Raw genomic sequence first — 15368 nt, 5'->3', positions numbered from 1 at the left:
TCATAGACTGTGGAGGACTTGCCTAGCAGGATAATATCTATGGAGGCTTCTGCCACTTTACACCTTGCTCTTACTACAAAGTATCTTGTCAAAAGGATATCTCTTCATTTCTTTTGAATATAAAAGTAAAAAGGTAACTAAATACTAAGAGTTCAGATAATATAAAGGCCTTGGGAATCATCCATCATTCTCATCATTGTGAAAGAATCATGTGTAACATTTTCACAAATGAGCTTCCAGGTTTATAATTTATGATTTCACATACCTACTGCTGATCCTGGATATATTTCATTAGGCCCATGTTCTACCGTAGCTAAATACCAAAAGAAGAGGCCTCCATGAGAGAATAAAACAAGAGCTTTATTAGTGTTTGATTACATATGAACCAGTATTTCTTACATTTTTATAGTTTTTACAATCATGCTTATATATAGAAACAATAGTCAAAAAATGAAATCTAGTATGTATATTGTTTTGAAGCTGTACATTTAATATATCATAGACATCTTTTTATTTTTTTAATTATTTTATTTTAATAAACCCTGGCCTGTAGTCATTTTAATGACTTTATGAGTTCCATTTTGTAAGTATAGTATATGTCTAATTAGTTCCTTAATGGCAGGTATTTAAATTACTTTGAATTTTTCTTTATCATAATCTGCACTGTGATGAGTAGTCCTGTTATATCTTTATGGTTTTTCTATTTCTTCAAGGTCCTTTTTTATGCTTGGAATTTCTGGGAATTAAAAGTGTTTAATCCACACTACTAAATTGGCCTCCTTAAATATTGAATCAATTATTTGTTCACCAATAATGAATAATTGTAACTTGGTCATTACCTACAAGTAACATTCTTATTAATATCTGCCAATCAGGCCTGTTCTTGTTTACGTTTCTTTACCCACATCCACTAAGTTTTTATTTTCTTTTGTGTGTTTATTGACCATTCACACTTCCTATTTTATGAGCTACTTACCATGTCTTTAACCCAGGTGTCCTTAGATAGGCTAGGCTAATTTTTTCTCCTAAACATGTGTACCCAGGACATTTTGTAAACTCTTTGTACAGTTAAGGGTTTAGGAGTCAATATCGAGATAACAGCAGCTGTCAGGCCATTCTTCCCTCTTCCTTTGATGACCCCTCTCCCTTCTGTGACTCACTTTCTCTGTGACTGTCTCCACTCAACTGTGCGACCTCTCCTCAGTCTCTGAAGTTCATGTTTCCCTCTCACTGCTGTATCTGCGCTCTGTCTGCTTCTCTGTTCTTTCTTTCTGCTTCTGTGCACCCACGCTCCATACACTTGTTGTTCTCCCCACCCCCATGCTGTCTGTTGTCCTACTGTCTCTGCTGTGTGTCCCTTGTTTCTGAGGTTACTCCCCTCTTCCTCCCTCTCTGTCATGTTCCTGCTTTGTCTCTATGTGCATACCTGCTTTCCCTCTCCTTCTCTCTCCTTTCTTTTTCTTCCTTCTTTCCCCATCTATTTTTCTCAATATCTGATTGTGCACTTGAGTCCAAGAAGAGGGGTAGTTTACTACTGTCCATACAAAAAAAGAAAAGTCAAATTTATCAGTTTTTGTTTATGGAGAGAAAGCTGAATATGAATTCTTTCTCTGTTTTTGACCTCTCATTACTTCTCATTGCCCATGTTTCCAACAGTTGGGCAAATGAACAATACAGACTACCAAAGAGGCCTCCATGAGAGAATAAAATGAAACCTTTTGTAATATTTAGCAAATGTTTACCAGTGAATAGATTTTTATAAAACAGGCTGATTTTATATCAGTCTTTACAATACATGGAAGGAAACAACAGTCAAAAGCAGTTTCTTGTAACCCCAAAATAAGTGTCATTATATGTTAAGAGATCAAAAGCAAAATATAAAGCCGTGTATTTAATATATACATATATGTATTGACTAGAACAAAATATTAACAAATTATCTTAAAATTATGTGATTATAAATGTTTTTGTTTATAATGTATCTTTTGATTTTTTTTTTACAAGAAACATAATATTTTCTAATAAGACACCATAAAAGTTGTTTTTGTTTGACATTAATAAAAAAGTGAGGGGGCGCCTGGGTGGCTCAGTCGGTTAAGCGTCCAACTTCAGCTCAGGTCACGATCTCACGGTTCGTGGGTTCGAGCCCTGCATCGGGCTCTGTGCTGACAGCCAGCTCAGAGCCTGGAGCCTGCTTCAGATTCCGTGTCTCCCTCTCTCTCTGATGCTCCCCTGCTCACGCTGTTTCTCTCTCAGAAATAAGTAAAAACATTTAAAAAAATAAAAATAAATTTTAAAAAAAGTAAAAAGTGAGGTAAGCCAGACTGATCAAACACAGAATGTTAGTTAAGAGCTAACTCTTAGTTAGTTAAGAGCTAGAAAGGAGGATTCTCAAGCCCTCAATGTGTTCTAGTATCTGCCTAAAATACCTACTTGTACCCCCAATCTAGTCATAATAAATCTTTCTAGAAGCAGAGTAGAATAGGATTAGAAAAGTATTACATACCATAATATGGCAAGATAAAGTAAAACAAATTTTTGACCTTAGGTTCTGAGGGTTCAATTAAATATACTCCTAGGTTCATTGCTTCACTTTTAAATTTTTATCCCCACATTGCATTCTCATTTCTATTTTTCCTTAGGCAACTGGTCTTGTTATATAAATATATTTGGCTTCCAAGAGTTCTTACAAAGTGTGTATTCTGTATGTGTGCATGTGTCTTCAATTTATATAAAAGCCATATCATTTTTTTCTTATTTTCAGTAAGCATTATGTTTTTCATATTTTTGACATCTGTCTACATTGCTGTATGTACATCTAATCAGGGTTCTGATCTTCACATAATAATGCACTGGGTGCACCTCCCAGTTTACTGATGTACTTTCCTGGTGATGGGCACCCAGGTTGCTGCCAGCTCCCAGCACCCTTGCCCGTAACCCCTGCCATTGGATCTGTGTGAGATGGTCTTTGGAATATATACTCACAAGTGGAATTCTTGGATCATAAGCTATGGAAGTTTCCTACATTAGTACCAAATTGCTTTCCAGTTCATATCCTATCTGCAATGCATGGAAATCCCTATATTTCCACTTCTCTGCCAATAATTTCTAGTTTGGCCAGAAGATTAGAAATATAAAATTCTATACCAAGGATTTTTTTTTCCATTTTTAATTAGATGTTACTTTTCTTGAGAATCTACCCTATCCCCACTGCAATGTCAAAGGAGGAAAGAGTCTTTTAGAGACTTCCAGAATTACTGCTGTACTTTCCACCAGAATGCATTTATTTGTTTATTCAGCCAGATGCAGTTATAATATAGAATGTGACAAGTACAAGATTGAAAAAACTTTAAGTTTTTTCAGATATTGACATGTAACAGATAACAAAAAAAGATATGGAAGATTTTACTAACAGTATTAACAAGCGTGATTTAAAATAGCTATTTAAAACTTCATTCCCAAAACACAGCATCCACACTTGTTCCAAATGCCCATGGAATATTTACAAAAATTAATTTTAGTTAGGCAAAATGTTGATAAAGTCCCAAAGTAGAAGAGTTAAAACTAAGCCTATATTTTCTAACCACAATGCAATAAAGTTGGAATTTAACAGATATGTATTTTTTTTCATTAAATAGATAAAAATTTTAAAACCTCAATTTAAACAAGTTCAATTAGGAAATAATTGAAATAAGTCTTATGCAAGAAGACTAACAAAATAAACAAGGAAATCAAGAAGTAATAAAATGGGAAATATATTTTAAGGAGGACACTTGTGATGAGCACTGGGTATTATATGTCAGTATTGAATCCCTAAATTCTACTCCTGAAATTAATTTTATGCTATATGTTAACTAACTGGAACTTAAAACATGAAATGAGCAAAAAAATAAATAATAAAAATATACAAATAAATGAAAAATTAGAAAAAATTTTAATAATTATAATAAATATGGGGCACCTGGGTGGCTCAGTCAGTTAAGCATCGGACTCTTGGTTTCAGCTCAGGTTATGATCTTGCAGTTCATGGATTTGAGCCCCATGTCTGGTTCTGTGCTGGCAGCGCAGAGCCTGCTTAGCATTCTCTCTCTCTCTCTCTCTCTCTCTGTTTGCACTTTCTCTCAAATAAACTTTAAAAAATAATAATTAAAATAAATACAAAAATGAGAACAAAAATATATAAATTAATGTCAGTTGCCAAAACTGATCAATATTAACTGAGATCTGATTCTTTGGGAAAAAATCCAGTAGACCAAATCTCTGGTTATTCTGACCATGGAAAACAGTATGTCAACATAAGTGAGATGGAAGGGTATAACCACGGAGTGAGGTGATTTCCTTCAAAAAGGCTCCTGTATGTAACTTTAGGCTGATATATTTTATTTTTTTAAATTTTCTTATGTTTTTATTTCTGAGAGAGAGACAGCATGAGCAGGGGAGTCAGAGAGAGAGGGAGATACAGAATCTGAAACAGGCTCCAGGCTCTGTACTGACAACTAGCTCATCTGACCTGAACCAAAGTCAGATGCTCAACCAACTGAGCCACCCAGGCACCCCTAGGCTGATATATTTTAAAGTCTGAATTTAGATGGATGATTTTCTAGGAGACTATAAGTTAAGAATATTGATCAAGAAGTCTTAAATCAGGGAGTCTGGGTGGCTCAGTTAGTTAAGATTTGGCTCAGGTCATGATCTCAAGGTTCATGAGGTGGAGCCCAATGTTGGCCTCCATGCTGACAGTGTGGAGCCTGCTTGAGATTCATTCTTTCTCTCTCTCTCTCTCTCTTTCTCTCTCTCTCTGTCTGTCTGTCTCTGTCTCTCCCCTGCTTGTGAATGCACTCACATGTACTTATACTCTCTCTCAATACATACATACATATCTATATATATATAATACATAAACATTAAAAAAAGTTTTAAATTCTAAGTAGATCACTCACAATAGAAATTTAAAGACTATAATATACAGCTCTCTGCCCCTAACTCTATGCTGTCTAGAAATTTGTCACAAATATTTGTTTCCACCAAAAAGTATAAGCCTATGTGTTTCTTCACTGTCTTGCCAACTATGGGTAGTATCGGTCCTTTTAATATTTGCTAATCTATCTGAAGATGTCTTTGATCAATAAATGTGAGAATGAGTCCTACCTAGATTTTAATTTAGTTAAACTAAATGTACTACAAAAAGCCTGACACATCTCTGAGATGGTAGCAGTTACTTTTTTTCTTACCGTGGAATAAGGCATCAGCAGGTGAATTTGCTATCATAATGATAGAAATTAAAACAGAAGCAGGCAGCCAGCCAACCAGCCAGCACGTGTCTCCTTCTGAGACTCTCTGCGACAGAAAGCATAAACCGTGGTGGCTGATAATGTCAGTTGATTTGTAGTCACTTAAATCTTTTCATGTAAGCCTCACTGCTGAGGCCTGAGTGGGCTGATTCGCACACAGGCCCTGAGGGACGAGGAGATCATCTGAGGAGATGCCTGAGACTCCGCCGTGGACTGAGGAGAACACCTGTTGGGGTTTACCAACAGCGTCTGTAAATGAATTCAGCGAAAATGATGTTCTGGCCCTTGGTAGGTCATCCGCACAGATTGTCACACACAGTACAGCCTGTGCCCTGATAATGTGACTCTGTGGAAGTCAACATGGTATGATTGCATGCTCCCGATGGTTTGCACTGGCCCTCGCCACCGTATGTGTAGCGCTACATCATGCCTACAACATCCAGTGCCTACAGTTTTGTCGGGATTGTTCATGCTTTGCTATATGAAAATGACACTGTGACTCCCCTTCTGTTGTTCTTATATCACTGTTTTAGTAACAAGATGTAGGACCATAAAACATGAGAAGCTTTTTTCTCCAAAGAAGGCTTCATAACCTACATTATTTCAGTTTGCATAGTGAATAAACACATTTTTACAGCTTTTTTGAGATCTTTCACATACCATAAAATTCATTTATGTAAAGTGTACAGTTTAGTGGGTTTTAATATTATTCAGGGAGTTGTGCAACTGTCAACACCCTCTCAAAACACCCTGTACTCATTAGCACAGTCACCCTGCATTTCTCCCAACCTCTTACCCGTACCCCATCCCCTGGCTGTGGTTACTAATCTACTTTCTATAGATTATTCTGGACATTTTATATAAACAGAATCATACAATATGTGATCTTTTGTGATTGGCTTCTTTCACTTAATGTTTTCAAGGTTCATCTACATTGTAGCAGTGTATTCATTACTTTTTATTGCCAAATAATATTCCATTTATCTACTTAGCAGTAAAAAAATTTTTTTTGTATTTCTTCTCCTTTTCTGGGTATTATTAACAAGGCTGCTGTGAACATTCGTGTCCAAGTTTTTGTGTGGACGTATGTTCTCATTTCTTTTGGGCATATGCCTGGGAGCAGATATATGCCGGAGCATATGGTAACTCTTTATTTAACCGTTTGAGGAACTGCCAGGCTGTTACCTAAAGTATTGTCACCATTTTGCATTCCCACTAGGAGTATACGAGGGCTCCAACTTCTCCACATCCTTGAAAACACTTGTCTTTTTCTGTCCTTTTGATTTTTAACATCCTAAAAATCTAATTAAATCTATTTTGTTGAGAGGAAGTATTTTTTAGACTCTTTTCTATTTTTAAATATTTTACTTTTTGTAGGGAGGAATTAATCCAAAAGAGATTTGAACTAGAAACAGAAACACACACCAAGTCTCCTCATTGAACCAGTTGTAAATATGTGTTTTTTAACCCATTGGTGCATACTGTGACTGGTTTTATACTTTGGATGTTCAGGAGACTCAGGCTTGAAGGAACTGTCATTTCTGCTGCCTCTGCATCATAGGGCACTCCAGCCTCTGCTGCGGACAGCTCCACTGCTCCCTGGCTGCACATGAGCAGCTTGTTCATGTGTGTGACTCTATTATTGAAGGTCTTAACTTCTAGAAACCCAAAACCTGCAATCATTGCACTACCTGGCTCTGTTCCTAGCTCTATTTTCAGAAGGCACAGAAAAGAGGTCTAATCTTCCTCTCGAGTTCCCGCTTCCTTCCCAGACTGTTTTCTCTCAGGTCTTCACTCTGAACCATTTTTTACAGGTCATGTTTTCTTACTCCACCCCACTTCCCATAAATTGGCAGCTTCCCTGGGTCTACTAAGTTTGCTGATATCTTAGTTTTAAACATGTCTCTTTGAACTAAGCATGTTGTGCTTCAGATGGTGAGAGTGTGTTGACAGAGCAGATTTATCACCTTCCTTTCTGTGGCTAGAACACTTTTTGTCCTAACATATGTTTTACTTCTGTTGAGCTCACCAGAGCCATGAAACTTCTATTGCCACACTCTTCCTTATACATTTTTGTTTTATTTTCATTTCTTAAACTGATAATTCAATCACATGGTACAAAATTTTAAATATATAAAAGAGTATTTGAGAAAGTATCCTTCCCATTGCTGTCCCTTAGATACCTGGCTTTCCTTGCCAGACCTACTCCGTGTTACTCATTCTTGCGTATCTTCACAGATTTTTTAAGTAGCTTGGTTGAGGAGTCCCTGCATGGCTCAGTTAAGCATCCGACTTCGGCTCAGGTCATGATTTCACAGTTCGTGGGTTCAAGCCCCACATAGGGCTCTGTGCTGACATCTCAGAGCCTGGAGCCTGTTTCAGATTCTGTGTCTCCGTGTCTGTCTGTCTGTCTGTCTGTCTCTCTCTCTCTCTCTGTCAAAAATGAATAAACATTAAAAAAAATTTTTTTTGAAATAAAAATAAAACAGCTTGGTGAAAATATAATTTACCATAGAATTCATCCATTTTAAGTGTGCAGTTATTTTTAGTGAAGTTACAGAATTGTGTAGTCATCACCACAACCCAGTTTTAGAACATTTCTGTCACTCCAGAAACATCCTTTTTACCTGCTTATTATCAATCCACATTCCCAGCCCTAGACAGCCTCTAATCTGCCTTCTGCCTTTTATGGACATTTCATGTAAATAGAATCATATAATATGTAGTCTTTTGCATCTGGTTTCTTTGGCTTAGCACGATGTTTTCAAGGTTCACTCATATTGGAGCATGTATCAGTAGTTCCTTTTTATTGCTGATTAGTATTGTATGGATAAACCACATTTTGTTTATCAAGTTACCAGTTGTTGGACTTTTGGATTATTTCATCTTTTGGATAATAATAATGCTGCTATGAATATTTGTATAAAAGTTGTTGTTTGGACATATATTTTCTTTTAGAATTAGAAAATTAGAATTACTAGGTCATATGGGAAGTTTATGCTTAAGAAAATGCCAAAGTGTTTCCCAAAGTGACTATATATTTTTACATTCCCACCTGCAATATATGAAAAGTTCTAATTTCTCCACTTCCTTGTCTACACTTAGTATTAGCCGTTTTTTAAAATTTTTTAATGTTTGTTTCTTTTTGAGAGACAGAGTGCAAGTGGGGGTGAGGCAGAGAAGAGAGGGAGACACAGAATCTGAAACAGGCTCCAGGCTCTGAGCTGTGAGCACAGAGCCCAGTGCAGGGGTCTAACTCATGAATGGTGAGATCATGACGTGACCAAAGTTGGATGCTTAACCAACTGGGCAACCGAGGCGGTCCTAGCCATCTTTTTTATTACAGCCATACTAGTGGGTATGAAGTGGTATCTTATTATGATTTTAATTTGTATTTTCCTTATGACTGATGATGTTGAACATCTCTTCATATACTTATTGGCTACTCTTCTATCTTCCTTAGTGAAATATCTATTCAAGTCTTTAGCCCATTTTAAAGTTACATATATTGGGGCGCCTGGGTGGCTTAGTCGGTTAAGCGTCCGACTTTCGCTTAGGTCATGATCTCGCGGTTCATGGGTTCGAGGCCCGCGTCGGGCTCTGTGCTGACTGCCAGCTCAGAGCCTGGAGCCTGTTTCAGTCTGTGACTCCCTCTCTCTGACCCTCCCCTTCTCACTCTGTCTCTCTCTCTCTCTTCTAGAAATAAATAAAAATATTTAAAAAAAAATAAAATAAATAAAAAAAAATAAAGTTACATATATGGAATGTCTCACTATTTATTTAGATCTTTAATTTCTCCCACCAGTGCTTTCAGTGAACAAGCCTTGCACTTCTGTTGTTAAATTCATTCCTAAATATTTCATTCTTTTTGATGTTGTTGTGAATGGGATGGTTTCCTTAATTTTATTTTCAGATTGCTTATTGCTAGAATACAGAGATTCAGTTGATTTTATCTTCTTGTCTTATATATGCAATCTGGATAAACTTACTAGTTCTAATACTTCTTTATGAATTCCTTAGTATTTTATGTGGACAGAATCATGTCATTTGCAAGTAAAAAACCGTTGCCTTTCCAATCTGGGTTTTTTTCATGGGTATTTTATCAAAAGAAAAGCAAACCTGCATATGTTTTTGACCTTTTTTTTTTCCCCCACAGACCTGGCAGCATACTTTGCTTTTTATACTTTACAATCTTTCCTGGAAGTCCATTTCGGTACCTAACGTGCGTTCTCCTCCTATAGCTGCAGAGAAGGCATAGTATACTGCCAGTCAGTGGTATCTTCCTCACCACACTTCCTATACTCATACGTTTTGTTTTGTTTTGTTTTGTTTTTAACATCACGGTAGTCTCATAGTTTTATATGACTTTTGTATTTTCTACAAAATAGATGTATAGGACTTTACAATGATCCCTTGTTGGATTTGGCCCATCATTCCTGTTTATTATTTTGGATCTTGACAGTCATTTAGGCCCTCCAGATACTCATTGTACAGGAAATATCCTGCTTCCCATATCTCCAAAACATCGATATGTAAAATGTTAAGAAGGAATAGCCAGAGCAAACCAAGTAACTGGACACAGTAGGTGCTTGATAGATATTTGCTGTTGAATGCAAGACATACCACTCATTAATAAAGGTCTCTCTCTGTTTTGATAATAAATATTTAGATGAGAATGCTTCAACCTCCTGTGGTTATACCAACTTATTTTATCAGTTAACCCACATAACTCCATCTTGCCCTCAAAGATGTCAGGAGAAGTCTCATCATTTTAATCAAATCTCGCTGTCCTCGACTACACATTCTTTTGGTCTACTAGTTAGTAACCATGTCCACTAGAAGACCAGGCTAGTCTGGCAGGGCTGGTTCTGCCTGCCTTCCTGAGCACTAGCTGAAATGGGCTTCTCTTTTCTTTGACCTCCAAATGCTTGTAAATTATAAAATGGGTGATCCATTCTAGAATTTTACATGTCACCATTGTTAACCCATCAGTTTGCAATGCTTACCTTTTTGAAAATCAGAACATGCCCTGTCCCAGGACATTTAACATTGCTCCTCTGTTTCAAGTTTCTGAAAGAAACTGTTTCAAGTTTCCCAAAGGCCCTGGGCTATAGTTTATTTAGTTCAGAGGAGCAGACACTCTCAGTTTCCTTCCCTGAGTTGGCCTTCAATTCACCTTTACCAAACTTGCTTAAGTAGACAAGCATCGGGCATTTATTCAAAATATAGATACCCAGACTCCCAATTCATTGTTTTGCGTTTGGACCTATCCCCCAGGAGATTGTTGTGATGAGCAAGTTTAAGAAATCCTGCTTTATACTACATTTTGATAATCTTTTTGTCATTCACTAGCATTCCACCATCAACTTCAATCCATGAAGTTGCCCTTCTTTGTTTTACTTGCTCTGAACCTAACCGAAAAAGCCTTTTGGGCTTTTTAATAATTTTTGCAATATTCCAGTTATTCGGGACTTCTCATGGGGTCTTTCAGCTTTGTATATTTACCCATGTATAAGCATCTGAGCCTGATCTTACGGACAGCACCCTCTTTAGTCATTCCTGGCCCTCTTCATCTCTCCTCAAAATTCTTTTGCAGGTGTCAAGTTAGAATTTCATTCTGAAAACCCAACAGGCTAATGTTTGGTTAGCATCCTCTTTGGAGCTTTTTCAAGTCTTGTGAACATACCCAGTCTTTATGGCTTACCTTCTTTTTTTTTTTTTTTTCTTTTAAATGTTTTATTTATTTCTAGGAGAGAGAGAGACACAGCGTGGGCAGGGGAGGGTCAGAGACAGAGGGAGTCACAGGCTTAAACAGGCTCCAGGCTCCGAGCTGGCAGTCAGCACAGAGCCCGACGCGGGGCTCAAACCCACGAACCGCGAGATCATGACCTAAGCGAAAGTCGGACGCTTAACCGACTAAGCCACTCAGGCGCCCCTGGCTTACCTTCTTAAGACAGCTCAGGCCCTTATCCAACCACAGCAGCATTCACCTCCCTATCATAAATTATGTGGTAGAAGTTCACGTTGTTACAAGTTTTCTGGAAGGCAACTTTATCTCAACAAGTGGAACTGAATTAGAAAGGGCTCTTGGTGGCTTGTATGTGTTCTTTACTCTCTGGGTCACTATGCCGTTGACTGCAGGCGATGATAACAGGGTCCCTTTTGTTTTTCCAGGTGGCAGATCATGTGATCTCTTCTGATTCTATTTCGTCGTCTACCAGTAGTTTCTGGAGCCCAAGTCCCACCCTTTGCAACAAGCAAAATGTACATATGTTAAACAAGGGCGTACAAGCAGGTAAATTTCTTGAATTTAAACATTTCCATTGAAATACAAGTAGAACTTAAACATATATTAAGATCCTCAACCTCATTCACAATAAAATAAATGAAGATTAAGCCTATACTCAAATGCCATTTGCCACCTATCAGATGGGCAAAAATTTAAATTCTCTAGTCAGTTTGTGGGCACTAGTGTAAACGAGTAGGGACTCATACATGCATGTTGGGAGTACAACCCCCATGACAGGCAGCTTGGCAGTTTGTATTCAAATGACTTTGATCTAGCACTTTTACTTTTGGAATCTATCCTATTGTGCTAAATACACATATGCACAGTATGTCACAAAATGACAAGTGGAGAGAATTAATGTATTGTTTATTATAACAGAAAATTTAAATCGACTTAGATGTCCATCAATAGCCAAATGTTTAAATAAATTATCATACATCCATATAACGAAATATAGGATGAGGAAACTCTCTCTGCTACTATGGCAAGATCTCCAACAGAGATGATTAAAAAGAAAATGCAAAGTGCTTTAAAAATTAAGGAAGAAAGTTGCTTAAACGTGTGCAAAAAATTGTCTGAAACCAGGGGGTTGTAAACTGAATGAATGGAGAATAGGAATGGGAAGGATGCTTTTCACGTATGTTTTTCTATATCTTTTGATGTTATATAACAGAAGTAAACTTCTCCCCTGATTTTTTTCTACCTCAAGTCTTGTCTTTATATCTGTCAACCTCTTTCTTACCTGGATGACTGCCCCGAGGACTGTAAGCATTTACTGTCTTTCTTACTTGGGATCAGAACTAAACTCTGTTACCCACTGAATCCATGTGAGTGGCTTTTTCCCTCTAATATCAAAACTGACTAAGAAATAAAAAACCTCCTTTCTTCTTCTGCTCTCCCTCCCTCCTCTCTCTCCCTTCCCTCCTCTCTGTTTCTGTCCCTTACACCCCTCCACACCACCCAGAGGAGGCAATAGCCTGCATTTTTGAAGGCTTAAAAAGCTTTCATTTACTGAATTGAATACACATGCCAACTAAGTCTCAAGACTGCTCCCAGGATATGTGTGGCTCTTTCCCCTCAGGTAACTTGGAGATCGTAAATGGTGTCAAAAAACACACCCGAGATGTTGGGATGACTTTCCCAACTCCAAGCTCTAGCGAGGCTAGAGTAGAAGAATACAGCGATGTGACTTCTTGGTCAGAAGAAAAACTAGAAGAGAAAAATCTTCTCACCAGCTATCGTGGGGACAAAAAGTTAAGGAAGAACAAGCAGAGTTGCAGTGAAGGTCAGTTTTTAATTCCAGTGTTGTAGCAGGAGAACTAGTGAAGTTCAAGTCTCTTGCAATGCTAAGATTCTTTATTTCTAATGACTCTGTGTTGACCCCATCTCCCCGCCTAGCACCACCTTGGCAAATTTTCATAGTATCTAGCACTATAATTATAGTCACACCTGCAGTTAAGCAAACTCCAGGGCGTTCTGGTAGCCTCTGACAGCTGAGTCCCCTGAGAGCCTATGTTACACACATGTCTTTGGTGAGAAGAACGAAAAAATCTTTTTTCTTTTCTTAAAAATATTTCCCATAGGAGTTTCATGGTTTGTTCCTGTGGAAAATGTGAAGTCTGGTCCTAAGAAGGAAAACCTGCCCAAGCTTCATGGCCCTGGTATTTGCTGGTTTGCGCCAATAACCAACACCAAACCATGGAGGGAGCCACTGCGGGAACAGAACTGGCAGGAACAGCACATGGACATCCATGGGTCACTAGCAGGCCCAGGCAGAGATCCACCGAGGCCATTTGTGAAGGCAACCCTCCAGGTGCAGTGACATGGAGTTCATTTTAGCCATATGTTTAAGGGGGGAAGAAAGGGGAGATATGAAGAAGTTAAATGTGTGACTTGGCCTTCTGAAGACCAGTCTTCTAACCCTCATTTCTAGCACTTCCACGGTTCATCTGTTGCCAGTGTCCTCACTATTCAAAGGCTGCCTTACTGTCAACCGTTTTAAACTGTGCATTGACCTCTGAACCCGGGGACAAGGCAATAGAAGGGAGGGTGCTGTGGTGCTGCCCACTGGGCGCATAGATGCCTGCATGTGGGGTGCTCTGGAGACCTGATGTGTGTTCTTCCATTTACATAACTCCCATGCCTGCTTAGCACGGATATAAGAGGCATGAAGTCTCTTCTTTATATGTACCTTGGGAGCTAAAAGAAATGTTACTTAATAATATATTTGTTTGAAGGGAAAATTTAAAATAGCACAGTGGTATGAGCTTTAGCCCATCAACGTTTGGAAGAGTTATAATTGCCAGAGTCTTAGTTCTTAGCTTATTCCAAAGGCATTCTTTGATCCCTCTGATTTACCTACTGGAGCTCTCCCCGCAGAGAGTTGTTGGATTATTCTTCAACTCTAGATATTTTCTGCACTTTAGAAACAGGCTTTTCAGGGGCACCTGGGGGGCTCAGTTGGTTAAGGGTCCAACTTTGGCTCAGGTCATGATCTCACAGTTTGTGGGTTCGAGCCCCGCGTCGGGCTCTGAGCTGACAGCCTGGAGCCTGTTTCAGATTCTGTATCTCCCTCTCTCTCTGACCCTCCCCTGCTTGTGCTGTCTCTCTCTCTCTCTCAGAAATAAATTTTAAAAAAAAAGAAAGAAAGAAACAGGCTCTTCAAACCACTGTTGAGCAAGACCTGTTTTCTAGGCCCTTGGAGAACAAACTGCACCATTAATGTGAGATTTGAGGGCCTTTTCTCCTCCTTAGGAATCTCTTCAGCTTCACAGACCCGACTTCATCTCCCGCTCTGGGGAGCGAATAAAGCGTCTGAAGTTAATAGTCCAGGAGAGGAAGCTACAGAACATGTTACAGAGTGAGCGGGAGGCACTGTTCAACACTGTGAGAGAATGGCAGGGCTGCCGGGAGCCCACGTGCTGGCTCCTGAAGAGAGGTACCCTCTGCCTGTTCGCTTTCCTGTCACTGGCTGGAGGGGGCAAGGTCCACTTCACACCAGGGAACACTGCTCGATGCCAGACCAGTTACAGGGACAGAAAGGGACTTTTTGTTTGCGGAGACTCAGCTCTCCTTAGGCAGCAGACCCTGCCTGGTTTAGCTGTCAGCATGCTCGTGATCCGGAGCAGCCCGGGCACTGTCGCCCTGCCACTCTGCCGCTGCAGCTGGGACTCAAGGGAGCGCCAGGAGAATGGGGTGTTTGTAACCCAGCTGTGTGTATGGAAGCAAGTTCTGAAAGTCCAGTGTTGGTTTCTTCAAAGATGGGACTGATTCCAGGACTGCCTACCTCATAAGGAGCGGTGGCGGTGGTGGTGGTGGTGATGCTGATGATACTATGTAACCCTTATGTGTTTTGCCCAGGCACTGTTCTTGTTTAAACATATAACACCTCTCTGAGGTACATGCTATTAATATCCTTATTTTATAGAGGAGAAAACAGACAAAGAAAACCTAAGCCCCTTGCCCAAGATTATACACCTGATACTGGGATTTGAACCCAAATGGGCTGGCCCCAGATTGTGTGTTCCTAGCAATTCTAGGTGTAAGGTCTCAGTAACATAATATATGAAAGCTGTGAAAACTACAAAGTGCTACCTAATGCTTTCATCACAGCCTTACCTATAAACTGGCTGGTGTTATCATTCACACTTTCTAGTCCGTGCCACAGAGTGTGGTGTCTTCAGGAGCCTCAGGCTGCTCTCACAGTCCCCATAGTCTAACCCTGGCCGTGGCCTTGGCCCTTGCTCCCCACCCATTACTGTCAAGCTCAAGGGACACAAAGTCCTAGC

The 15368-nt window shown here is 39.1% G+C and overlaps 1 protein-coding gene across 1 annotated transcript in view; it reads left to right on the top strand.

Annotated features, from left to right (window-relative positions):
- Positions 1-15368, top strand: part of LOC120237013 (Alstrom syndrome protein 1-like) — a gene marked incomplete at its 5' end in the record, with an annotated part of 56254 nt that overhangs the window by 36187 nt on the left and 4699 nt on the right. The window contains 4 exons of the mRNA XM_039240140.1: positions 11466-11586; positions 12662-12865; positions 13164-13393; positions 14335-14518. Of these exons, the coding sequence (XP_039096071.1) occupies positions 11466-11586; positions 12662-12865; positions 13164-13393; positions 14335-14518 (739 nt within the window). The remainder of the gene's footprint in view (positions 1-11465; positions 11587-12661; positions 12866-13163; positions 13394-14334; positions 14519-15368) is intronic.

Source organism: Hyaena hyaena, unplaced genomic scaffold, assembly GCF_003009895.1.
Source record: "Hyaena hyaena isolate Hyena2069 unplaced genomic scaffold, ASM300989v1 scaffold_168, whole genome shotgun sequence".
Lineage (NCBI taxonomy): Eukaryota > Metazoa > Chordata > Mammalia > Carnivora > Hyaenidae > Hyaena > Hyaena hyaena.
Note: the sequence above shows the minus strand (reverse complement) of the source record. Positions and strands in the feature narration are given on the sequence as shown.